We start from the raw sequence: 26,357 nt of genomic DNA, 5'->3' as shown, positions 1-26,357 counted from the left end.
TGAAAAATTTCAAGGCACGCCTCTGTCCCTGTAAATTGTTACAGTAGTTCCAATAACAGAACTTTATTGGCTTATTATTTTCTTGGAACTATATCTGTGTTAACAATTTAAATTACAAATTAATAATAACGTTAACATGTACAAAATAACACTTTTATTTGAGTAATCAGTTCCAGACAGGGTGACAAACGTTGTACATACATATTTCCTTATTGATCGAAAGTCTGTTAATACAAGTGCTAGGAATCTTTGACCTGCCCTTGTTGTTCTCGGGGTAGGTTCTGTGTGGGCGGACCCGCTATCAGAACCCTAAGGCCCGCCTAAATAAGGAAGTGTTGAACAAAATATGAATGACACTGATCAGTATATTTATTAGAAGACAACAAGTTAACAATTAACCTACCTAAGTAATTCTGTAAAAAATAGTAATTTGGTTTGAAAGATGCCAAAATTGTGCATATGTATTTCTAAAAATATTTTGTTACTTCATTTTATTTTTACTTTGTTACCTTGTCTAAGCTTTGTCCAACTCTGTGTAGTCTTATAATTCCTTTTCACTGTTTCAAAAAGATATATCGCAATATAAAAAAAATAGTTTTTTTTTATCCTTACAACGTAAAATATCTCCAATACTTTTTTCTAGTCTTCCCATTTCTTAATTATATTTTTTTTTTTCAGAGCACGTGTGGCAAGTCACCCTCCTAAACCGGGGCCTTGGTACAAACCGGATAGGACCCTACCGATTGTGTCTCACAGATAAAACGTTAACTCTGATAAAAAAGGACGAGAACGGCGTACTTGACTTGCAGCTGACCAACATCCGAAGCTGCGGTAGTTTGAGGAATTACTTTTTCCTAGAGGCGAGTATACCCATTAAATTTACATTTTCGTTAGATACTTTTGTTAGATACAAACGGAAACGAAAATTCTAGTGTCACTGATAGGTTTCTTCGACTAATGACTATGTGAAAACAAGTTTAAATCATTAGAAAGTGTAGCAAAAACTTAATTGTTTATGTGATTTTACTAATATTCAACCAAATACAATGTTTAAAGTACTAGAGCACAGCAAAAGTACTAGTTAATGTAATTTTATATTTATGTTGAAAATGTGAAATTCCATAAAATTGAAAATTTATGGTAGATACATATTTTTCTGTAAATTTAATGTAATTTTACAATATATTGTGGCTCTACCAGCACAAGGTTTGTAATACTGTAGAATGCATAAAAATATGAGCTAATATAATTTTACATTTATGCTGCAGATGTAGATATGATTTTATAAATGAAATCCTCAAAAATTTACAGCAGATCTACATTTCAAATCACTATTTTCATATGCATTAGAACTTATCATGCTTTAACCATAAAAAAGGGATCAGTTTAGCATACAAATGTTTTCTTTATCTGTACATTTGTTGATGGCGTTGCTGTGCAAAGAAATTTTGCTACCCTTGGCAAAACAAAATAGCTATATTATACACAGTCAAATTTTATGGATTTTTTTTCTATTCGTTTGTTTATACGTCATTTATAATCGTTCTTGGCATCATTACAGTTTTTCTAAAGTCGATTTGTTAAGAGATTATCTAATAATTTGATGATATATTAAAGGATCATTTAAAAAAAATTGAAAACTGACATAAGTTGATTTTTACATGATATTTATTAGGTGTCAAAACAACAGTTTTTTGTCTACAGAACGTAAAAAACCAATGAAATTATAGATGATACAATCAGTTCACCAGTTCACTTGTTATTAACAAAATCATAAATTTTAACAATAATTCAATTATCAATCAATTTAACAGGTAAACAAAAAATATTTGATATGTATTAAAATATGTGCAGTACCTAAATTGTAGAGGACATGTATTCACATTTCAAATAAATTCATTTTAAATGTGAAAATTTTTCTTCACATTTTTAATAATTTTTGATCTGTGGGATATAGTTTTCGAAAATATGTTGTTTGATACTTGATTGCGAAATTATTTTGCATTCTCGAATTCTTTTCGATATTTAGCATCAAAAATAATTATTTTCGAAAGCTGTCATCAAAAGTCAACATTTTCGTTAAATTTTCAGTTGACAAAGTGAGTTCTAGAATGCTAGTCTTTTTCGTTCTGGAATATAAAACAAATGTCAAAATAACTTATCATTTTTTCAAAATTTGTGATTTTATTAATTAAGCAATATATAATATAACATTTCAATACAAAATAGTAACTATTATAAACAGGACGATTACAATTTATTTTGCACTATATGTAAATTGAAAGTGCCGATATTGGAGTGAGTTTAATTTATGCCAGGTCCACTGCTGTCAGTTACAGTCCAGGAGAATTACACATTGGCATGGCTGTTGCTTGACGTAGTTTAGATATTAGTAAAAATCGGTCGAAAATAATATAAACAATGAAAATATAAGGTTGCGCCAAGAAAAAAAGTTGTGCTATTTGCAGAAAAGATTAAAAACTGCAAAATTACTAAAAAATCACGTGTTTTTTCTAACATTTGCCAATATAACTTCTTAAATATGCAGTTTCCAGAAAAAACTATTACTGATGAAATTGTTTGTTATGAAATTTGCTATAAGACATAATTGTTTTGATACCTGCGCATTTCATATTTTTGTTGCTAAATAGCCAAAACAACGTAAGAAAGTGTTGAAAATCGAGGTAATTTGGAAGCGTCAAATTGACATGCAAGAGATTGTCCAATTCTACTATAAATGTAGATGTAAGTATTTTAAAGGATTACAAAACGAAATCCCAAAACCCGATCGAAATCGGTCTGATAGTTTTGCTATGAGACAATTTGTTACTAAATTTCAGCGCGAAATGTCGTTATTTTTTTTTGCGTTAGTGCTGAGGTTAAAGTTAGGCATTTTAATTGGCGCTGATTTTTTTACACATACTTGGACTCTTTAACTATCATATAGTATCGTTACAATATTAATTTTCTTTTTTAAAATAATTTTTGGAGCGATTTTAAAAATTCGAAAAATTTTGACTTCATAAACAAATACTTTCGTGAAGCGGTTTTGCGGGTTGGAATATATACCAAAGTACTAAAAAATAGTTCTCGGAAAGACGCTTAACTTGAAAAAAAGAACGTTCAAATCGGTCGCATAAGTTCCGAGATATCAAGTGTCAAAGTCAACAAGCGTTAGCTGCAAAACTATCCATAATGTAACAACAACAAAAATTGAATTTGGTAGGTTTTTTAAGAACTTTTCGTATGTGCTTTTATAAATATTATCACACGTGTATGCAAATTCAATGAATATCGCCAAACCGACCATTTGAGCCGCAAAACCGGGGGGAGGGGATGAATGATAGAAATTGAAATCGCGCGTTCAAAAACAACTTGCCCTCTTCGGCGTTCAATATCTCGGCTTCTACGGCTCCGATTTTGATGTTTTTTTTTAAATCGATATAGCAAAATGAGAGGAATTCAATTATCAAGATTTCATTGAAATATTATAAAGCCTTATCAGCCTATTACGACTGCTTAAAATTTCACACATTTCATTGTTATATTTTCATGTAAATAATATCGATGGTAGATATTCTATTGTTAATACGTATTCATTTTAATAACTACTTGGTAATAATGTTTACAATTTTGAAATTTTTATGTAATAATGTAATTTATTTATTGTATACATATATTTAATATAAAAAAAATGCAGATACAAATAATTATTATTTGATATTTATAAAACGTATCATCGCATTATTAAAAAAGTATTCCGCTGTTTTATAACATAGTTGCTGATTTCGCTCTCAAAATTTTCTGCCTAAAGAGATACTGAACGCGCGCGCTCTTTGAACACACGATTTCAATTTCTATAATTGATCCCCTCTTCTCGGCTTAACGATATTCATTAAATTTTCATATAAAAAGCACACGTGCGGTCATATTTATAAAAACACATACGTTAAAAAACCTACCAAATTCAATATTTGTTGTTGTTACATTATGTATAGTTTTGCAGCAAGCGCTTGACCGATTTGAACGTTCTTTTTTCAAGTTAAGCGGCTTTCCGAGAACTATTTTTTAGTACTTTGGTATATATTCCAACACGCAAAACCGCTTCACGAAAGTATTTGTATATAAAGTCAATATTTTTCGAATTTTTAAAATCGCTCCAAAAATTATTAAAAAAAGAAAATTAATATTATAACAATTCTATATGATAGTTAAAGAGTCCAAGTATGTGTAAAAAAATCAGCGCCAATTAAAATGCCTAACTTTAACCTCGGCACTGACGCAAAAAAATAACGACATTTCGCGCTAAAATTTAGTAACAAATTGTCTCATACCAAAACTATCAGACCGATTTCGATCGGGTTTTGGGATTTCGTTTTGTAATCCTTTAAAGTACTTACATGTACATTTATAGTAGAATTGGACAATTTCTTACCTATCAGTTGAACGCTTCAAAATAACCCCGATTTTCATCACTTTCTCACGCTGTTTTGGCTAACTAGCAACAAAAATATGAAATGCGCAGGTATCAAAACAATTCTGTCTTATAGCAAATTTCATAACAAACAATTTCATCAGTAATAGTTTTTTCTGTAAACTGCATATTTAAGAAGTTATATTGGAGAATGTTAGAAAAAACACGTGATTTTTTAGTATTTTTGCAGTTTTTAATTTTTTCTGCAAATAGCACACAACGTTTTTTCTTGGCGCAACCTTATATTTTCATTGTTTATATTATTTTCGACCGATTTTTACTAATATCTAATCTACGTCAAGCAACAGCCATATCTCCAAGGTTTCGAGCTTAATTCTCTTGAACTATTATCGTAGCTTTTAGTTCTAGGTGTTCAATGAGGCTGCTGCTATAATTGTTTAAGTTTACTGCGAACGTGGTATTATTGGTAAGTTCCGTAGGCTCTGCTGTGAAGATGGTAACAATTTATTTGTGATTAAAATTTTATTTCATATAGAATCTTCTATATGTGTCTCCACTACCGTACTAGAACCCAGCCGCCATGTCGTTTAATGGTGGAATATCGGCCCCTGCGTCGGATGACAGAGTGGCGGAAGAACGTCTAAAGCAGTGCTCTGTATAAGTTTCCGGATGAGGCAAATTGAGATAAGTTGCTATTTCTTTTGGCAAATTTTTTGATGCCAACCACTTGGTTAACACATTTTTCCCGGACATACTTCACAAGAAATATACGACTTGTAGTAACTGCCGGACGTAAAGCACAGTATTTGCGGTATATCTTCATTTGGTCTAGACTTGAAATCACAAAACATCTCGGAGAATGAGTTTTGGAATCGGGAATTCTTATAAAAATCTATTATCAGGTGCTACTTGCAAAAATTTCTCAATTTCCTCTTTCGTTAGAATTCTGGACTTTTTCGGACGGTATCCAACTGATTTGCTTTTCAGTTTTGGAAATTTTATGATATTTACATTATTCTTTGGCATTGAGTATACTTTTTAACATGGAATATACTGACCATATGTCAAGGGTTTAATTTTATTAATTTTATGTTCGAAATATGCCAGTAATTTCGCTTTGCATATTTTTTTAATTTTCTTCCCCTTCTAGATATAAAAATAACTATTACGAAATATTGAAACTTTCCTAAATGTCAAAAATATGCTTTAGTTAACTGGCGGGAAAATAATTTTTTTGTTGAAGAACAAGGTCTTTTTATACAGATGCTATTTGTTAATTTAATTGGATATGTTGCTTCAATTTATTTTCGAAAATTTATTTATTAGGTTTGAACTAATCAATTATCATAATTCTTTGTCTCAAAAATTCTAAATTAGGGCTCCCAATAGTTACAGTAGATTAAGTTCATTTTCAAATCTGAATTATTTTTTTATCAATGCAGTCTTCAGTGTAACTTTCCACCACTGAAATAGACTTTCAACTGCCACGTTTTTTCATGGAGTGCTTCTAATTTTATTTTTTTCAATCGCTTGATTTGCACATCTGTCATTAGCATGTCTAATGAAAAATGCACCAATTTCAATAATCTTCGGGAGTAAAGCAGAGTATTTTCGATATAATATGATCTGAAAAACATCTGAAATGACAAACGTCCTCCGAGTATGTGTCTTGCTGTCAGAAATTTTAATTACAGCCACATTTGATAGTTCTTCTCTTCTACAAGCCCCGTGAATTCCTATTATTAAAAAAGACTTTCATCAATAAAAATTGATCATGAAAGGCTTGTATGAATATTTCGATTTCTACTTTGTAGTATAACAACCCTAGGTTCGACAAAAAATAAGTAAACGTAGTTGTGGCCAAAAATATGTGATCGTCATAAGGAATCCCTACGTTGTGTGTATCTATTTTTAATTGACCGGAAGGCGCTGGCTACTAACTTTGTAGAGGGGAGTAAGGTTTAATTATTTAAAACAAAAGCAGAGTAAATACACCTAACCTTTATTTACATACAATTCAAATTAAACATGTGACAAATAGAAAGAACAACAAAACATTAACAACCATTTAACATCAAATGAGAGTGCCAGGCTCACCTAGAGCTCCTGTGGGGAAAGAGCATGGCAGAGAAACCCACGATCGTTGCTCTTACCACCCAAATATAAATACAAAACAACCGCTAATCAAAGGCATAAATTAAGAACCTTTGCTAATGATAATTAAAACTGGACTTATTTAATTTCTCACTAAATGTCATCTCACTCAAGTCTGACATACACACTTCCAAGTAAAACTGAAGAGGTTTTAGTAACAATAATAGCAACAACAACAACAATAACTGGAGTCCCATAATACGGGAGGCTATCCAGCTAAAGTTGAGATTTCGGGAGAACAACAACAATAATAATAATAATAGGTAAGGTACTGGAGTCCCATACGGGAGGCAATCCAGCTATGAGTTGAGATTTCGGAGAACAACAACAATAATAACAATAATAATAATCATGGGTGAAAATGTAAGTAAATTCAACAAAGCTCTTACATACGTATGACATAAAGTGAGCACAAGAAATCAAAGAACAACGTAATCAAGATAAAACAAGTTAAATGTGAAACAAAGAAGTTGTTTTGCAATATCTGGGCAGATCACGACAATATACATATTTTAACATGAAATAAATAATGGGCAAACTTTAAGTATAATTATAACAATTTTACCTTGGAAAAATATATGCCCTTGAGCATAAAGCGATGGAAGCTAAACTTACAAAGAATTATTATCATGAAACATCTATAATCATCACAATCATAAGATTACATAGAATAATTAACAACAAAGTACTTAAAGAATATTACCTGCTAACTAATAACACTTTAAACAATTAACTTTTCACTACTTTGACACACTGCCCGCCGATCGTCTTACTACTTATCTGCACACTGTTCTCACTTCAACTGCCTATCTTCAACTAACTAGGCTTCCTTCCAGAATTCCCTACCTAAGCGCTTGTTTTTTGTGCCTTCTTCCGACCGTTAATATTACTTTTTCATTGTTATACAGTACCTATGTAACAGGTGACGTCGAAGTTGATAAGATAAGTACGGTTTTGCACAACTTTCCCCAAATCTTAGACTTCTTTGGACGATATCCAAATATTTTTTTCTCCAGTAAGACATGAGTGTTTAGAACATTATTATATTAATATTTTATTAACATGTAATAAATTAATTATTGCAATTGGAGGTTTCACCTTTAGGACCTTGCGATACTTCGTACTTCCAGAGGCAAATATTCATCTTTTTCTGATAGTACTTCGTTAATTAAATTTGTAAATAAAAATATTCTGTGGTGGCTAGTCCTTAAGTAGAACACCCTGTATGCTGGCAACTTAATTGCTGTAATATTCCTATATTTCTTTCTGCATCGAAAGAAATGTAATTTTTTTAATGGGCTACCGAATCAGTCGTTAATATCAATTAGGCAAGTTCTGGGGCTTTCCAGTTTTCCCGAAATCTCGAAGAGGGGAACTACCGCGCGTTCCGCTCGGTTTACTCCAAAAATCATAAAAAGTCCTTGACCGCGGCCGATTTAAATAAATTATAAATAACGCCGGCATAATTGGTATAATATTTTCGTCAAGTTCAATGTTCCTTCTAGACGTCGAAACGGAGAACCAGCTGAAAAGTTAAATAACCTTCGGGGCTCACCGCCGCGATATATAGTGTTTCGTTATGTCTGGCTGGTTATCTTTTTGTCTAGTGCAGCCTCAGCTTTTTTGCAAGTTCATAGACACAATAACAATAAAACGCAGAGTGTAACTACCTGCCTCTGCAGATAAAAGACCTCTACACGTGGCCCTGGTTGGGACGCTGCCGTTGCACGTCAAATACGTGTCTGTATTTCGAGATAAATTTATCTCTTGAAACTAAAATCTCATTTAGACAATCTTTCGAAATATGCGCCGATATATATTTAAATTGCTTTTACTGTCTTTTATTAACAAGGCGTCATACATACGCGCCTAAAGTATGGAACAGGTAGATTTTTATTTAAAAAATACATATTTTAGCATAAAAGGCGATTTTCTACCGTCATTTCATTTCGAGTAATGACGTCATCGACATTTTTCTTAAACAGCAACCCCCTATTTTTTTCTTGATTCTGAAAGATCGTTTCATTGTCGATCCGACAGTATTAAAATATTGCCATCTTACATAGGAAAGTGTTCGAGTAAATGACGATTGAATGTTAGTAAATTTTATTCATTAAAAAAATAACAATTCCTATGTCAAGCAAATACAATTCATTAAGTTTTCTATCTAAATTAAGTGATCTAATCGCCACCCACCGACTTCTTGACAATACGCAAGTCTGTGTAGAAATTCTTCTTGCACATTATGAATTATTTCTTGGGTAACTCTGTGTATTTCATCTATAATACAATTTTGGAGTTCTTCTAAATTATGTGGTCTATTAACGTACACTTTGGACTTTAAGTAGCCCCATAAGAAACAGTCCAGGGGTGTAAGATCTGTGGATCTCGCGGGCCATTCCATCGGTCCTCGTCTGCCGATCCATCTCCTAGGAATTGTCCAGAAAATCTCGAACAAGGCGCGCATAGTGCGGAGGTGCACCGTCTTGCTGAAACCATTTGGTGTCATCAGGAATATCAGGGTCATTATCGTTAGGAAAAATTACTGCAAGCGCTGGAACAAGGTCATTTTGTAAAAACTAAATATCTTTCTCTTGTAAGGGTCCCTTCAAAGGAAAGGCCCTACTAGGTATTCTGTTGTCAACAATTCCAGCACACACATTTAATTTCTGTGGGTGTTGGATATGAGACTCTGCCATCCAATGAGGATTTTCCCGACTCCAATACCTGCAAGTTTGACGGTTCACTGTACCATTGAGACAAAACGTGGCCTCGTCTGAAAAAAGTATTTCACGGTGTAAATCTCTATTTACTTGACATAAATCCATCATAATTTCACAAAAGTGTAAGCGGCGGTCGGGATCGTCTTCATTGAGTTCCTGCACAAGTTGAATTTTGTAGGGATGATATTTTTCCTTCTTCAGGATACGTAGCACTGTGGTCTAACTAATTTCATTGTTTAATGCAACCAATCGTGTATTATGAGGATTATCTACCATACTTATCAAAATGTTCTATTTGTGATCTTCACTAACGCTTGGACGTCCAGGTTTTGGAATATCTACAACATTGCCAATTTCTCTAAAGTTAGATTCTATCTTACTGACTATTGATTGGCTGATGCGGCGATCTGGATGTTTTTCATTAAATAAATCGCAAAATTCCTGCTGCGTTCTAGTCTTATCCCCGCATCCGATAAGAATTAAAGTTTCATTTCTTTGTGTGACAGTTAAATGTGCCATAATACTTCAAATTCGACAATAATTTTTATATCGCTTACAATACTTAGAAAGTCGGTATGGCAATGACACTTTGTAAAGATTTACACCTACGTGATCCAAAAAAACTCCAGGCATTTCGAAAAACTAAATTTGATAACGTTTTTGCTTTATTTTAATTGATTTGGGTTTTCTAACAATCAATCGTCATTTACTTGAAAACTTTTCTATGTAAGATGGCAAATTTTAATACAGTCGGATCGACAATGAAACGATTTTTCAGAATCGAGAAAAAAAAGGGGGTTGTTACTATTTAAAAAAAAATGTCGATGACGTCATTACTCGAAAACAAATGATGGTTGAAAATCGCCTTTTATGCTAAAATATGTATTTTTTAAATTAAAAATCGACCTGTTCGAGGATTTTTCCCAAAAAAAATTTGTTTCGATTTTACTCAATTTATTCCATACTTTAGGCGCGTACTGTGTAAAGTTACTTATAATATTAAAACCTATTTTACCTTTACCAATTTTATACCCTATAAATTTAACAAGAAATTGGAAATAGTTCTAATTTATTTGACAATTTTAGGTATTTTAGTGACTTGATATTCTTTGTACCTATAATACCAATTTTAGATTCAATCTATAGGTTTTAAATAATAGTTTTTATTTTTACTTTTTGAGTACTTGCCACAAAATTAAACTTTTTTTAGAAATGAAGTAAATAAACTACGCTGCAGAGATCAGAAAGGATTATTTTTATTAACATTTTTGTCTACTTCAAAAAATCATAAGAAGTAGATGTTCTGCTTTAACTCCGTGCGAAAGTGAGGTTTTTCTTACAGGAAATATATACAAGCCATATTTTTTTCACTTAATCTGAAAATACGAATTTCGTCTATGAGATACAAATGAAAATGTAAAATTTATAATTTTCTTAATTAAAACACTGAACTAATGAAATTTGCACGACTTTCTTTCTTATTTGCTGACTTGATTTTGATGGGACGTGTTCTACACATACCTAAAATTCATGAAATAAGTATTAGGTTTTATTTTTTGACATTTCTTAATCAATTCATTTTGACACTATTCGAAATCTTGCAAAGTCGCCTTGGTTGTTTGGATTTTGTCGTTTCTAAGGTGTCCATAAACAAAGCTACATAAAAGTTGCAATTTTGCTGTGTAAAATATTATTCGAAAACATCTGCGTTCATGTCTTCGTGATAGTCACCTGAATTTTTAGATTCAAATAAAAGTAAACCGCCATCTACAAAACCACTGGCACTACCTATATGTGTCACTATTAATCTTCGCCCTTTGCCTGAAGGTGCCTTGAACCCTGTTGAAAGTCCATCCAAAAATGCTTGTCGAAAACTTTTTACATTTTTATCTTGCCATACTTTTGTTACAGTATATCCCTCGTTGACCCAAGTTTCGTCTAGATAATAAATATTCCTCCCTTCGTCACGGAATTTTCTAATTGATCTTAAGTAGGATCTTCGCCAACAAATAATTTCATCTTTATCGATAAGAACTGACTTCCTGTTTTGCTTTTCCCAGCAAAAATTCAACTCTCGTAAGACGGCCCATAATTTGCTTCTACTGATTTTTGGCAAATCGTTGTCCTCTGAAAGTTCACTTAAAATTTTGTTTAGCGTTGGTATTTCTTTTTTAAAATAAAATGAGTGTACTTTTCTGCGAATGACATTTTTGAAGAAATCATCTATAACGACTTTTGACCTCCCTGTAGATGATTTTGGGGGATTTACAGTATCTTGTTCATTTTTGTTTCCTTTAAAAGTCTGTAGATAGTCGATTTTCCAATCCCTGTCATTTTTGTTAGCATTAGTGTTACCCGATAATTACCTGAAACGAAATATTACCAAATATTACCGGGGTTTTATTACTCTCTTTCATTTTCAAACAGACTATAATGAAGGTAGTGACGATCTTAGGCATTGCAGGAGCATGCCGTTCTGATCAATTATGCAAACTTACTTTGGACAACGTCAATTTCAAAAATTTCGATGACATCATCGTTGTTACAGTTCCAGTTTCTAAAAATGGTATGTCACGTACGTTTACAATTACTTCTCGTCTGGGTTCTGTTTCTCACCTAGAAATTCTCAAGAAATATAATACATCCTGAAACATATACAGACCATTCAATAATTACAGAAAGTTATGTTGCTGACAGTTTAAATAACTAAAATGAAATAGCCAACAGGATTCTTTACAATGACAGTTCAACTCCAGGTTCTAATAGTACATCGCTTCATGCTGTTTTAATGGATCAGTCAGATAATAATATTGAACCTCCGTTGACTGAAATGGAGCGGTCAAATCATTTTGAGAAAAATGTGAATGTTGAGCCGAAACGGGTAGGCCCTAAAATTACTCTCATTACGTAAGGACTATAACGTCAAAGTCAGTGGGAACTGGTGTACTTTCTGCTAAATACATTTTGTGTTTTTCAAATATTTAAGCACAGCTAATGAATTTAATTCTTAATTTTAATTTGTTAACTTACTAACTAACTTACTAACTTTATTAACTTATTACTTATGGATTTTTCTGATTTGAAGCAACTTTCTGTGAACCACACAAATCTAAGATGGAAAAGTAAACGTGGTTTTATTTTAAAACCAGCAGGGTAAATCTCAGGGTAATTTTTGAAAATTTTCCATATTCTATATTCAGACGCCATTATCTCGAAAACGGTTAAAGATAAGTATAGGTTATGTTACATAAAAAATGATCATAATTCCATGGAGAATTGAATAAAAATACAAAAAAGTGGGGTTTCCATTTAAAAAAGTTGGCCTTGATTTTATAATTTTTTTTGGGCCATCCTGTATAAATGAAAATTGCTTCAGAAAATGCGCAACTAAGAATATAATTCGACGGGTCCGAGCGATTTTTCAAATAACGAACATCTGATTTTTAAATAAATATATTCCACATTTTTACCGCTCACGATATATAACATCTTGCCAAGATAAGTCTGTATAGTTCATTCTAATATATACAAGTTTTAAAAAGATACAGTCCACGAGGGGAATAATTATCCAGATTTTATAAATGTTACTAATTGTAATAACTGTACAATTACTATAAATATTCATTCATAATAATTAATAAAATGTAATGTTCATCAAATATTTCTATTTATTTGTTCATAAAATTTATAACTCGAAAGTCCACTTACCTCCTTAAAAACAATGTATTAATGTCTATTTACTATAGTCGGAGCAGATAAAATACTATTTTTACTAAAATTGTCAAATTGACAGTTTATAATTTATTTATTTATTTAGTATTTTTGTTATTTTCTTAAAGTATAGCAAAATACTCAAAAAAAAAAGAACAAATCAAAAACTGCTTGAGAAATGCAGAATATTTAATACACAGGGTGTCCCAAAATTATGAGTACGCCTAAATAGGTAACTTGTCAGGCTAAAAATGTGAAAATTTTACTTTCAAATTACCTTCAATAACGTTCAAGACCAATTCCAAGGTCACCAGGTGGTGGCTCCGATAATCTCAACAACTTTTATATAGAGGTCACCTTTTTGATCTCGCTGTCCTAGTGAGTTATGCAGGCGCATTCAGACTTTTGGGACATTGTGTACTAACTAAAGATATTCGCAGAGTACCTACTTAATAACCGTTAATCAAAAAATGTATTTTGTATAGTGCCACACTAGTCATCCTTTCATAATACATATCTACAAATTAGTAGATAGCTCTCTGCCAGTAACTTACAAAGCAATGTTATGGGCCGGTAGGCATTGAATAGCAATGACATTTAAGATATGACTTACTTTATAGGTTATATGTCGCCCACACTTGACCAATAAATTGAATACCTAATTGATTATTGTAGCATGTAAAGAAAGTGCCACAAATGTAGCGAATGGTGAAAATTTTTTGACAAATTGGTAAATTTAAAACAAGTTTAACAGCAATATAAAATTTAATTTATTGTAAATTTGTTCATGTTTTTTTTTTTTTTTTCAGGTTGGAAGATCTAGCCATCTTGGAGCTGGCGAACTATGGATGGACTCAGACGACCCCAACATTGCTCAAAATATCCACACCACAATTTTCCAGTAAGTTTAAAAAAATATTGATAATAACTTAACCATAGAAGTTAAACTATATATTAAACTGTCAACTTCACAGAAGTTTCGCTTTCTACAATACTGCCGATTTAGCGTTAGAATTAGAAATTTTCGTTACGTTTTTTTTTTGACAATTCTAAAAATTTCACTAATCTTTTGATTTTGCTGATTAACGTAACCAATACATTTGGCAATTACTAGAATTATAATTTTTTTAAATCCCACTTCTGATTTAATATTTACTGAATTTATACTTGTGGATACCATTTTTGTCTGTGTGTTTGCATGTTTTACGTTTGTAATATTTAAAATTCAATTTGTCAGAAAGTCACGTCAAGGTCTAGAACAATTGAAAGTATCATAAACATTTAAAACATATTCCAAGATCGATCACAATGTTAACTGTTATTTTTTTTCAATGAAAATCTGGCACCATATTTCATCACCGCCGTTCTAGCCATTAAATCACGGCTATCAGCGATCCGGTTATATTTAAATATTTATTAAGACGACTTATTTGTTTGTTGAAGTTATGAATTATTATTCGATATAGACCAGTGTTTGTGGGCCTTCGAACACGTTTTGGAAGTGTGAACAACTGGAGAATTTTGTGTTATTGTAATGTTCGGAATAAAGTCGAACAGATAAAAACGGTTTAAATGTTAAATCAAGGCTGTTATTAAACTTTCGGCCAGTTGTGTGAATGTTGCCATGGAAATACTTCTAAAAACTAATCCTGCCAATAAAACCCTATAAATATTTAGGGTACTACTTTTATTGCACATACAAAAATTATAAAATCATGTTTTCGTATAGTTTTGCCCCTAAGAACATATTTCAAATTGAAATGTAGAAGTCTGAAAGCGTGCTCCATTTGGTCTTTCTTATCCATATATTTTCAATATGTAGCGATTTCTCTAGGAGTCCTTTTTATATTTGGCAGTGAGGGTATTTTTTATTTTCCAATTATTATAAAAAAAAAACTATTTCGAATTGTTCATCAGCGATATTAACAAAAGCCAATAGATGACGTGAACGTTTTTTTATTTCTAATAATTTAATACTGACTAGAATAGAAATTACAGACTTCAGACATGTTTTGATTTCTGTTTCAACATCAAGCCACCGGAAATAGCGCCATGCCGCCGCAAGCATTATTTTTCTACCCATTGGCTTTTTAAAGAGGCGGTTGAAGGATGTTTGAAAGCGAGCGCATCTATTTATACGATTAAAAAACCCATGTCCGTTATCCGTTATAGTATCGATGACTTCATTGTAATCGGAAAATTTATTGTTTTATTTACTCGATTTACTTACTAATGGCTCCTAGAATAAACAGCCCGGCTTCCTATTATTGTGTTCTACTTTGGCATTGTTCGAAACGTGATTTATTCGTGGGAAATGCTGGGAGCGGTAGAAGGCGAACGCCCTTTTTCGTTGAAGGAAAATAGTTGGAGATTTGGATATGATGAATATGAAAGTAATTGGGAATATAAATAACGAATATAAATCATTATTGGTCAGTCAACTATTTTATTATGCAAGCAATTTCCATGGTTATGTCAGACACATCCATGGCACAGTTTCATTGTAACAAGAAATAGAAAAAACAACTACTACTCTGCGGACTAGTGCCCCGACCGGCGGTGAATTATACTTGCAATATCTAAAAAGGCAGGTAGGACGAACAGTCAGTTAAATCACCACACGTATATCAATTTCGGACTTATCAATATGCCGAAGGTGAGACACCTGACTTGTAGCTTTCTGATCTGCATCGCGTATATCCATTTTGGGCCATAACACCTGGATTGGTCGTCAGGTATATCGGTATATGTCTGGTGGTTCAGCTGGCGAACAATCTTAACTGTCTTTTTCGATATTGCAGGTATGTATGGTTGAGATACTAGATCGCGGAGTAGTTGTTTCCTTCAATATCATTAATTTAAATAGAGAAAAGATCCAAAATGAAAAACGGCCTGTATCTCTTTAACGAATCAAAATATCGAGATGCGGTTTTCGCCATTCAGTTTTTCTCGATAATCAAGTCCCTGAACTACTTTTCTTCTACCTATCTACTACAGAATTTGAGGTATGTTTTTAATGGTGACAGGAGCCAATATGGCTTTTATATACGGTGATAAACTATTAAATTCCGGTAATATTTCGTGATCTTACATCCTTGAATTCTAAATTTGTACTGACAATGAAACACGTTGAGCACATAAAGTAAATGTGGAATTTAACTTAACATTTTCGCTGAAAATTGGCGCGTTTGGCAAATTTCATATAGTTCGTTTGTATCCATTTTTTTTGTAATTTTGATAATGATAGTCCCCTGACTTAAAAATTAGTTTCGCGTTTAGTATAAAACCATTTTCTCATCTAGCATGAACTAAACGTTATCCCTTTGGTACAGGTCTTTGGAGCCCTTTGTTGCTTTCATCACACCAAGCATATTTATGGGTGTGGGGTATTCTACACCTTCATGGAACTTTCCACAGATATGCCAGCTGCCTTTGCAGAAATAAATACATCGCCATTTTGTGCCTCTTTTGTTATAAATTTAAATATATTGTGTACAAAGATTTCAGCATTGTTACTGCAAATGATAATAATTTCAGTCTTAGAGTTTTATGATCCGCTCAAGAGTTTTTAAAATAATCACATTTAGAACGAATGAAAGTTCTATAGGTGATGACGGAACTACTTCCATATGTTTTGTGAAAGTTAATTTAGTATCAAACACGATGCCAAAGTCTCAAATTAATATTTTGATGATTTTCCAAGAAGGAATTCTGACTTGAAAATTTGTTTTTAACGCACCAGCCACCTATTTCGTTTATTGCTTTCCGAAGAACTGCATAATCTGACTTAATACTTAATTTCGGTAAAAGTTTTGTCACCAGCATATAGCAAATAGTGCACTCCACTAAGATTCGATGACATTGTCGTTAATAAACATTATGAATAAAAGAGGGCCCAGAACAGATCCCTGTGGCACGCCTGATCTCCACGTGAATTTCACAAACATGAACACATTTATGACTGTGATAGATAAATTAAATGTTTCTATTCTGTCCAATGTTCACTTGAATTAGCGTGGCTTTCGAATGCGGTGGAGGTTAATTCTGTGACCGGCAACATGTCCCGACCTTATGCACTTAAATTTTTACGTTGCACCGACACGCGTCGGCCGTGAAAAATGAGCGTAGGACTCCACTTTTCCGTAAACATTTTCGTTCGAAATTGGACTCGCACATTTTATAAATAAATTAGTCGCCGATATCGGCGCGCGGGCCGGCAGAAAAACTAGTTAAAAATAGCACTAAATGAATTATCGGTGGGTATATCTGTCAGTGCGTAAAGAAGTATCAGCTGATAAGCGCCTGACGACTTGATAAATTTGGCACTCGGTAATTTATTTCGTATTAAAATGTATACATTTACGTTTTCGCCGTCTAGACGAATATATTTAGCCCTCGTCAAGTACAATCAAAACAGATTAGCGTCAAAAAAGTGCGGCAGCCTTGCGGAAATATTTTGTTTACTTGAAATGCAACCGTTAGCGTTAGTGGCCGGGGCCCAGGAAAAGAATCGCTGAAAATCCATTTAGCCGCGTTAGAAAAATGTATGTAAAAATATCAAAGTTGAACACTTTTTTTGATAGAAAATGTAACAAAGAAACACTAATACAGTTTGTCGATGGTTCGTCATTTTTATCGACTGTAATTGTAACCCAGAACTGATCAAATACTTATATCACCCTGTACAATCCTTCCGATCTCAATTGAATGCCAAAGAACTAGGCAGTATGTACCAGGTTTGGCCGCTACGCTTACTGCGTCGGCATTGAAATATTTGAAAAACTTGTTCCGATATTTATTTAGCCTTACCCATATACAGGTTTGGTCGAACTAAACGTAGAGGTGGTAGAAATGTATTCACCCAGTTGAAGAATGCGCTCGCGGGCAAACGGCGCACAAGCACAGCCGCACTGGGCAACCCGCCATAAATTTCAGTTGTTGACAAATTGCCTAGGAGTGCAGTGCAGCAATGCCGAACAGTAATATATTTTAATTAAAATGTAAACGTTTTTTGGTATGTTATAACTAAAATTTACCATCAGTATAATAAAATTCTTTGAGGACATAAATAATTAAGATATGTTGTTGGCCAAATGAACATATAATAGACATTTTCTACACGTTATATACAAATTATTATTTTTTTACGTTTAGCAGATAACTTTTTAAGGGAGGCCTATGAAACTCATTATATTTTATTGCTAGTCGTTTTTATACAAGCCACCGACTTCGGGAAGACTACTACTACTACTACCTAATCTCATGAAATTTTGACAATACGTCCTTTTACGACGAATGTAATTGCCTCACTAGAAATACCTATTTTTGAAAAGTCCTGTTTACTTTGGAACGCTCTTTGTTAGTATTCTCAATTTTACATCTAAATGTCCTTATGTACAATTTCAATTTATTTACATATAAAACCCAACACCGTAGAGCCCTGAAGATGTGGTAATATAAAACGACGAAACGTCGACAGTGTAATAGTGTCTTTTGTAGGTACTTCCTGACCTAATCTAGATAACAAGAGTAACAGCATTAGTTCACCAAATAAATACACATTTAAAGATACGTTAATTATACTTCTGGGAAAACCAATTGCAGGGTGTAGAAACCAAAATTTCTTTTTAACTTTTACTTATTAAAATTACACTGTAAAAAAATTCATTTGAATTCACTCAGTTTCTGCTGTCCAGCACTACACGCCATACACCACGCCACGAGATGACCTAATGGGGACAATAGGAATAGACAAAAGACAACAAACGACAACCATAGAATGGGGTGGGGACACTCAATAATGAGGATATATTTGATTGAAAGTACTCAGTTTTAGTTCAAATATGATCACAAATGACTAAAATTGCCAAAATACTCAATATTGAGTGAAAAATGTAGTCAATAATTTCACTCGATGGATTCATTCTGTACCTTTATTGCTTTCATCACAACGATTTTTTTTCAGTGTAAACGTGTTATAGAAAGAAATTCTCTACTCTGACTATTGCAAAATAAGAAATAATTTTTATTTTTATGGCCGTTCAGTTTTTCTCGAAAAAAAAAACTGGACCTATTGTCCAAAGGATGAGGGAAACTTCTAAAAAATGTCGAAATTAGCTCAGCATGTACTTATACAGTGTGATTCACAACGTATCCAAAAAAATTTGGGAATAGATGCGGCATGAGAAATGGAGTCAACATCGTAAAAATATTTTTTGTAAAATTCTTACAGTTTCCGAGAAAAAAATTATTGAAGTTGTACTACCTTCAACCATTACATGAACGCTGAACAGCGTCATTCATAATACGCGTGGAGAGCCACGTGGCCTCAGCGACTCTGAATACTGAAATCCGATTATACAGCCGTCTTTGCCATAGTGTTTACAATAGTTTTTTAGTAATTAATGTCGAAAATGGCTTGCGTGTTACAGCATCTCGGAGTTGATGAATATCGTTTTAATTTGTAGTGAAGCAAGAAAACATTTGTATTATGGTGAAGCATTTGTGTTATGGTGGAACAAGACAACATATGTATTAGTTCGTGGAAACTGAGCAAGACGAACACAAATGTCGGTGGACAAAATTTTGTGCAAATTATTTCATTATTTAAAACCACGAATAAATTTTATTAATTACTAATTAATAACAATAGCGGCAAAATCAGTTGAATTTGGGAATATAAAATAGGTGCTATAAAATTCTATTTATTCCTTTTCTTGCGAAATTCTTTCAAGTTTTTGTCCGTTTTTATCACTGCCGCCGTGACGGTCGCATTGTGCCAGGTCAGGTTTTACAGTGGACCAGTTTCTAGTGCCGTGCAGAAGTGTATTTTTAAATCATTTTCAAACTGCCCTTTTTTGATTTTTGCTTTACAAAATTGTATTTGTAAGAGTCCCCTGTACATCCAGATTTTTTATTTTTTTTGGATAAGTTCTGAATCACCCTGTATAATCCATATCAATATTTCTTTAAATTTGTGAGAGAAGATAAATCATTATTGAAACATTTTTGTGTAAACTTGACGATCCTGTTTAACCGCTAGACACCTAACAAGTTAGAAAAAATCTAAAAATTTTCCATCAAAAACCCGATTCAATTAAAATTTAATCATAAAGCGTCTTTCTGTATTTTTAATTTGGTTTTTATTTGATTTTTTTGTGTTTCGAATATTTAAACAAGAAAAAGGTCAGCTGCGTCCCAAAAAAAAAATTAATTTGAATATTTATTTGTTTACTTTCAAAACAATAAAAAATTAGCTATTTTTAATGTTCACCTTCCAAAAATTAGCATATGCATCCTACTTGTACCAATCGTTCCCGTATAAATTCGACTATTTTGTTCATAAATAAAATCCTAATATGGCATTCCTCGTCCTCTATATTATAGAGTTTCACAAAATTAGCAGGACTGACCAGTACAACATGCGACGCTGTTGTCCTTGTTCGGATTTCGTTTGCATAATTACCCACATAACTAACGTAAACATCAATAAATCCGATAAAAACCGTGTACGACTTTAATACCTTACCGTTCATTTCAAATATGTAGAATAACAGGTCGGGTTCTTTTTTATTTATGCCTCGACGACTAGTAAATATCGACTTTGAAAGCATTAAAATGTAAAAAATGCGTGTTTAGCACCGCGGAGTATGTTAATAATCCCTTTTGACTTGCTAATTCGAAAATTCAAAAATGCGTTCAGCTGTCGTGACATCAGATCGGTGTGAAGTGTTGGCAAAACAGAATGTAACTTATTTAATTGTAAATCGCTGTAATCACCTAATTATAAAGGTGTAAAAACTCGATTGGCAATAGTTATTTGTTTTACTAGGCAGTACAGTACAAGATTTAATGCCGCGGCTGGTATTTTATAGACGAGTCGCAGCCGAGTCTATTAAAGCAGCCAATATGTCGTTTTCGCTGGAAATCAATATAACGAGTAATTTTTCAGTTTATTAATTTTTTTATGTTGAAAACGAAGTCCATATTTACTTCATCAAAAAACCTTAAGTAATTATTGTAAAAGAAACGAAAAAAACATTTTTTCCCCATTTTTTAATATCCACAATACTTCACATTCGTCAAAAAAATTTTGGTTGATTTTTTTTGATCGCTGTGACTGCTTTAGTTTTAAATGTCAATTTAAAAATTAATTAAAAAAAATTGATTTGGATCGCTGTGTTTATTCCACAAATCTCGAATTTTTACCTAGTCTTAAAAGATTAAATCGCTTACATAAGCTTTCTTAAAAAAAACTTTTTTTAAACGAACCCAAAAACTCCTTTCCGGAAATTCTAATTTCTTTCAATAATAGAAAATAATAATATTTGACAGTCCTTTACGATTTTTTTTTAACTTAAAGCTCTTTTCATAAGCTTTCCGAATATGTAATAATATATAACTATCTATAACTATCACGCTCGTGCGTCGTATATTTCATTTTGCAACTAGGGCTAAAAAATAAAAAAATCCAGGTTGCAAATTTAAAATTAAAAAAAATTATATATTTCAATGTATTATTATGAAATCTACCATGAAAAAAATCAATGCGATTGTGGAAGATCCTTGGGATCGTCCAGACTAATAATTAGTTAATTAGTTTATAAGGCCATAACTTGTAAACTATTCAACTTACCGATTCCAGATTTCGTCTGAGTTATTAGACAGTGATAAGGATTGAGGGGATGCGATGCCAAAACGTTCTGGTAATAATAACGCACTTTATAAATGTTTAATTCAAAAGTCATAAATAAACTTCTTCTGTTTATAACTTTTGATCTAATCAATATTTTTTGACGCTCGAGTTTTGTAGGTTTTTTGAATACGAAGAAAAAAGTACTTTGATATTTTCTCGTGGAAATGAACGGAAAAAAGTTATAAGCGAAAAACGTGGATTTACGTAACAATTATACAATTAACCACCCTGTAAACAATCTTCCCCCCATTTTTATATGGAAACTAATATGTTATTGTACATAATATTTAGTATCTATAGTGATAAATTCAGCTTGCCGAAACAAAAAGACGGTCATTTCCCAGCTTATTTTCCTGGCCTATACTATAGGAGTGTCAATCGATTGTTATTAAAAAAATTATGAGAATTTGATATTTTTTGAATTCAACCAAATCTTGAACATAGTTGATTCTGAACAATTTTGTTAATAAAATTTTCCTGTAAAGATGCCTAAGGTGGTTTTGCAAAAAGAAGGTGGGTAAATTTTTGCTCACAAATTAAACTCGACAAAAACTAAAAAATCTGTCGTACCTAAGTATAAATAAAAAATGCAGATATAATTAAAATTTCGTACTAATTAGGATGTGCACAATTAAAGATAATCCTGCACATATTAAAATTATTAAAGTTCTGGAAATTTAAAGTTAATTTTTGATATAGGAATATATTCACATTTTCGCCTTAAATAAACGAGTAGAATTCAAAAGTGCAGTAAAAACAGCATCCCATCTAAACAATAACAATTGTGTTGGTTCTCGATGGAACACCCTGTATAACATATCTAATTAACTCGTAACGTTTTTTTTTATTTCGATCAGATCTGTGAGAAATGGGCATTGAACTTTTGCCCCTTACAAATGTCCACACGCCGTCACCGTAGATTTGGAATGTTGCTCGTCGACGATTTAAAGTAAAACTTCTGAGAAAAAAAGAATAAATTTAAATTCACATAACGTAGTCTTAGATCTAAATTCTTTCCGAAAATGTCACTTCAAACGTATCGGGTTCAGGACATAAACCGATTGTTTCTTTTCTTCATTATAATAAATGTATCATGTATGTATATGTAAATAATGTAATAAACTGTAACAGTTTCCAAATATTTTATTTATTTCAGTAATGACTGCAAGCAGAAGGTTGTGGGACATCCTGTTCTGTCGTTCTTATTAAAAGCGGCATTATGGTTATTTTGAGTAAAAGCCTTTTTTCCTCACCGTCAGCGGTTATTATCAAAAGTTGTTTATTTGTGGCGGTATTTTCCTACGTGTAAAAAAATATTAAATAAATCATTGCGCCAAGAGGATCAGTCAAGGATTTTTTTATAAAACTATGTTTCCCTAGCCAAAAATCTCGTGCTGAAAAAATGAGACCAGCAAAATAAATACTTACACAAAATCAGTCTTTTCGAAAAACGGTTTATTTCAAAACTATATATAACACTTCCTTTTTTAAACTTATCAATTTTGACGTATTTCAAAAAGAAACGTCATTCATTATGTTCATTTGGCCAACAACATATTTTAATTATTTGTGTTCTCAAACAGTTTTATTATATTGATGGTGTAGCAAACCTCTCGTACCACCGTCGTACAACGGTAGAACTAGGCTTTGCTTTATTTGTAACATTATTTTTAGTTGCCTGAGAGAATTATTGTCATTGTGAATAAAGTTCGCTAAATGTTCTGTCAGTGCCTCAATTAAACGTTCGCAAAACCAAACCATGACCCCTAGCGAGCAGCTCCCAGTTGTTCTGCTATAATGATAAATTTCGTTTTGTTCCATTTCAAAAGGTGTCCAAAATGCCATGTTGTAATAAAATTAGTAAACAAAATATCCCTCTTATTTCTCTCTTTTGCAATTATTGTAATATGAAAGATTAATATTCTAATAATAATAATCATTCCGCATTGCTGCACTGCACTGCTAGGCAATTTGTCAGCCCCTTGTGAACAACTGAAATTTATGACCCAGTCACCCAGTGCGGCTGTGTTTGTGCGCCGTTTGCCCACGCGCACATTCTTGAACTGGGCGTCTGTATATGGGTATGGTTTAAATAAATATGAGAGCATGTTTTTCAAATATTTCAATGCCGAGTTGCTGCGTCAGCGACCGAACCTGGTACATACTACCAACCTCCTGGTTCATCAGTTGAGATCGGAAAGGCTATACAATATAAATCAGCCCAAGTTCAAAAATGTGAAATCAGGCGAATAGAATTTGTTTGAAAACGCTTAATACCTTTAAAAATAGCGTAAAAATGGGGGAAATAGAGAATATATTTATTTATTAAAAAGAAATTTAGTAAAAAAAAACAAAAGTTTAAAGTCTAACAATTTCAGTACTTCAGGTTTAACAATTTTAGTACATCAGGTATTTGTTTTTGTTTTAATTATTATGTTCAGACATATTATTTTTAGTTTGTATTTTGGGTACATATACAGGCATACCAAAAAAAAGTCCAATCCCAAGAAACCCACATATCATTTCCGAAGGAATTCGATGAGCTGAACACGGTCCCTTAGTCAAAATTCGTGATTTCCCGATGAATTTCGGAGAAATGTTAAATTTTTTGGTGAAAACTGGCCCAAATATGGATCAAAACTGATTTTTTCCTAAATTTTTCCTAAAGCCATGAAACTTATTTAGTAAACGGAGACATTAACAAAACTTTTCTGATTAGCTACGTCTACTGTTGCGCAGGAAAATAATATTTTTATTCCCATTTCATAAATATAAATTTTATTAACGGTGCTTTAAAATGAGCCATCATTTCTTGAAATCTATTAATGCATTTAGAAGTTATGACAATTTAAAATTGCTAAAATGACGGTTTCAGGCGTTTTAAACGTATGGTTGTCCAGTGGGTCAACACGTCAAAGAAATTTTAAATATGCCGATAATCCGCTTAAAAAAAATAACGTTTTAGACAGTAGAAAGTGGCGTGCTGATAATAAGGACATTTTTAATAGAAATCGGCGACGATGCTATATCTCTGCTTTCATGTTCTGATGACCTTGGTCATAAATTGTATTTGAGGAGTTATTTATTGTTGTTTATTTTGGCGAATTCACCTCTGACGTCAGTCTTTATGGGAATCGATATCTGATACGGCAGATTAGGTATTTATTTTCGCGGAATGCGTTATCTCCCTGAAATTGGGAAAGTTTCAGCATAGGTGGATGAGCGGAATTTTAAGAGGGTCCAACGTTCGCCATTTTTTAAAGATAACGTCCAGTTTGTTTGCCAATCTAGGACACTTGGGACTGCCACAGAATTTATATTAGTTAAGAAAAAGTATCTTCTTCGCCCGTTTGCCTCCAGCAAAGTTTTTTGTTTTTGTAATGGTTTTGGAAGTGTTAATAGTTGTTGCTGTAATACTCGGGAATGGAAAAAATGTCCAATGAGAGTATAAGTTGCCCGAGTGTTTTTAAAGATGTTTCGGAGAGAAATAGAAATATTTAGGGAACAAACCAGACATAGAAATGTGGAAAATTATACAAGACACTTAAAAGTGTAGAAATAACAGAAAGGGAAGAACAAAAAAATCTGTGACAAGAAAAAATAAGCTGATTAAAACAAATTCAAAATTGTTTTCTAAGAAACTTTAGGTAACAGATATTTAAACCCACAGGCAAGATTCCTAACTGCTGACATTCTGGATTCTGGAATAGTTTGGAGGGTAGCTCAGTATACTGAGCTACAGCACTTAGGTCCCATTGGGCCCCTTGTGCATCCTCCCAGTGAGATATCATCTCTCCTGAGCCGTCAGCCATCCTATCAAGGAGAAGTTGATGACGTTGCGTAGGGGGATCTCTCTGATGTAGACCAGAGAAGGCCACCTTTCTCCTAACACGGATTCTCTCGCTGACGGGGCACCAGTGCACTTGCACAGTACATGGAAAGCTGTCTCGTCTTCCTGCTCACATTGTAGAGGTGTTTCCTTAGCCAACAGTGTCCGGAGTCTGAGTACCCGTCACCAGGCGATATTTTTTTGGCTGTGTCTTTGCTGGGATATCCTAAGAACTCCTTAGCAAATTGACAGCTGTTTATTATATCCCACCATGTAAACTCTTTGTGGGTGTTTTTCTTAATCATTTCAAACAGTGCTGACAGCTAGAGCACATTAAAGGAACCGAGTCCAAATATAGCACGACCCATGCCCTCCTAGCTAGCTAGCTTGTCAGCTTCTTTATTGCCATTGGCGGTCGTGTTCCTTAACCCAGCATACAGATAGCTGAGTTGGTAGCTGAGTCCACCACCAACGCTTGGTGGCATTCCCACACCGATCTGGACCTGATCTTCCGATTATGTAAGATCAGTACTGGTTGTCTACTATCTGTGTAGATTAGTCCACTGATATCGGATGTGTAGAGATTTAGAATAGATCTCAAATCTTGTGCCACACTGGTGGTAACTGCTGACATTGCAACTACTTCAAAGATATCTTTTTGTTACACACTTACTCTATATCTTTATCTCTATATCTTTTTGTTACACACTTACTGTTCTGCCAATATTTGGTTATTAAGGTAATTGATATCGAGTCTCTTGAAAAATCGGTTTCGTGTGCAAACAAGATGTGTGCCAAAAACTTAAGTAG

At 32.9% G+C, this 26,357-nt stretch overlaps 1 protein-coding gene across 6 annotated transcripts in view; it reads left to right on the top strand.

Annotated features, from left to right (window-relative positions):
• Positions 1-26,357, top strand: part of LOC108904873 (insulin receptor substrate 1) — a 247,979-nt gene that overhangs the window by 181,850 nt on the left and 39,772 nt on the right. For all 6 annotated transcript variants that reach the window (XM_018707575.2, XM_018707574.2, XM_018707573.2 and 3 more), the window contains exons 2-3: positions 679-860; positions 13,833-13,924. In XM_018707575.2, coding sequence (XP_018563091.2) covers positions 679-860; positions 13,833-13,924 — 274 coding nt within the window. The remainder of the gene's footprint in view (positions 1-678; positions 861-13,832; positions 13,925-26,357) is intronic.

This window comes from Anoplophora glabripennis, unplaced genomic scaffold, assembly GCF_000390285.2.
Source record: "Anoplophora glabripennis isolate ALB-LARVAE unplaced genomic scaffold, Agla_2.0 scaffold167, whole genome shotgun sequence".
Lineage (NCBI taxonomy): Eukaryota > Metazoa > Arthropoda > Insecta > Coleoptera > Cerambycidae > Anoplophora > Anoplophora glabripennis.
Note: the sequence above shows the minus strand (reverse complement) of the source record. Positions and strands in the feature narration are given on the sequence as shown.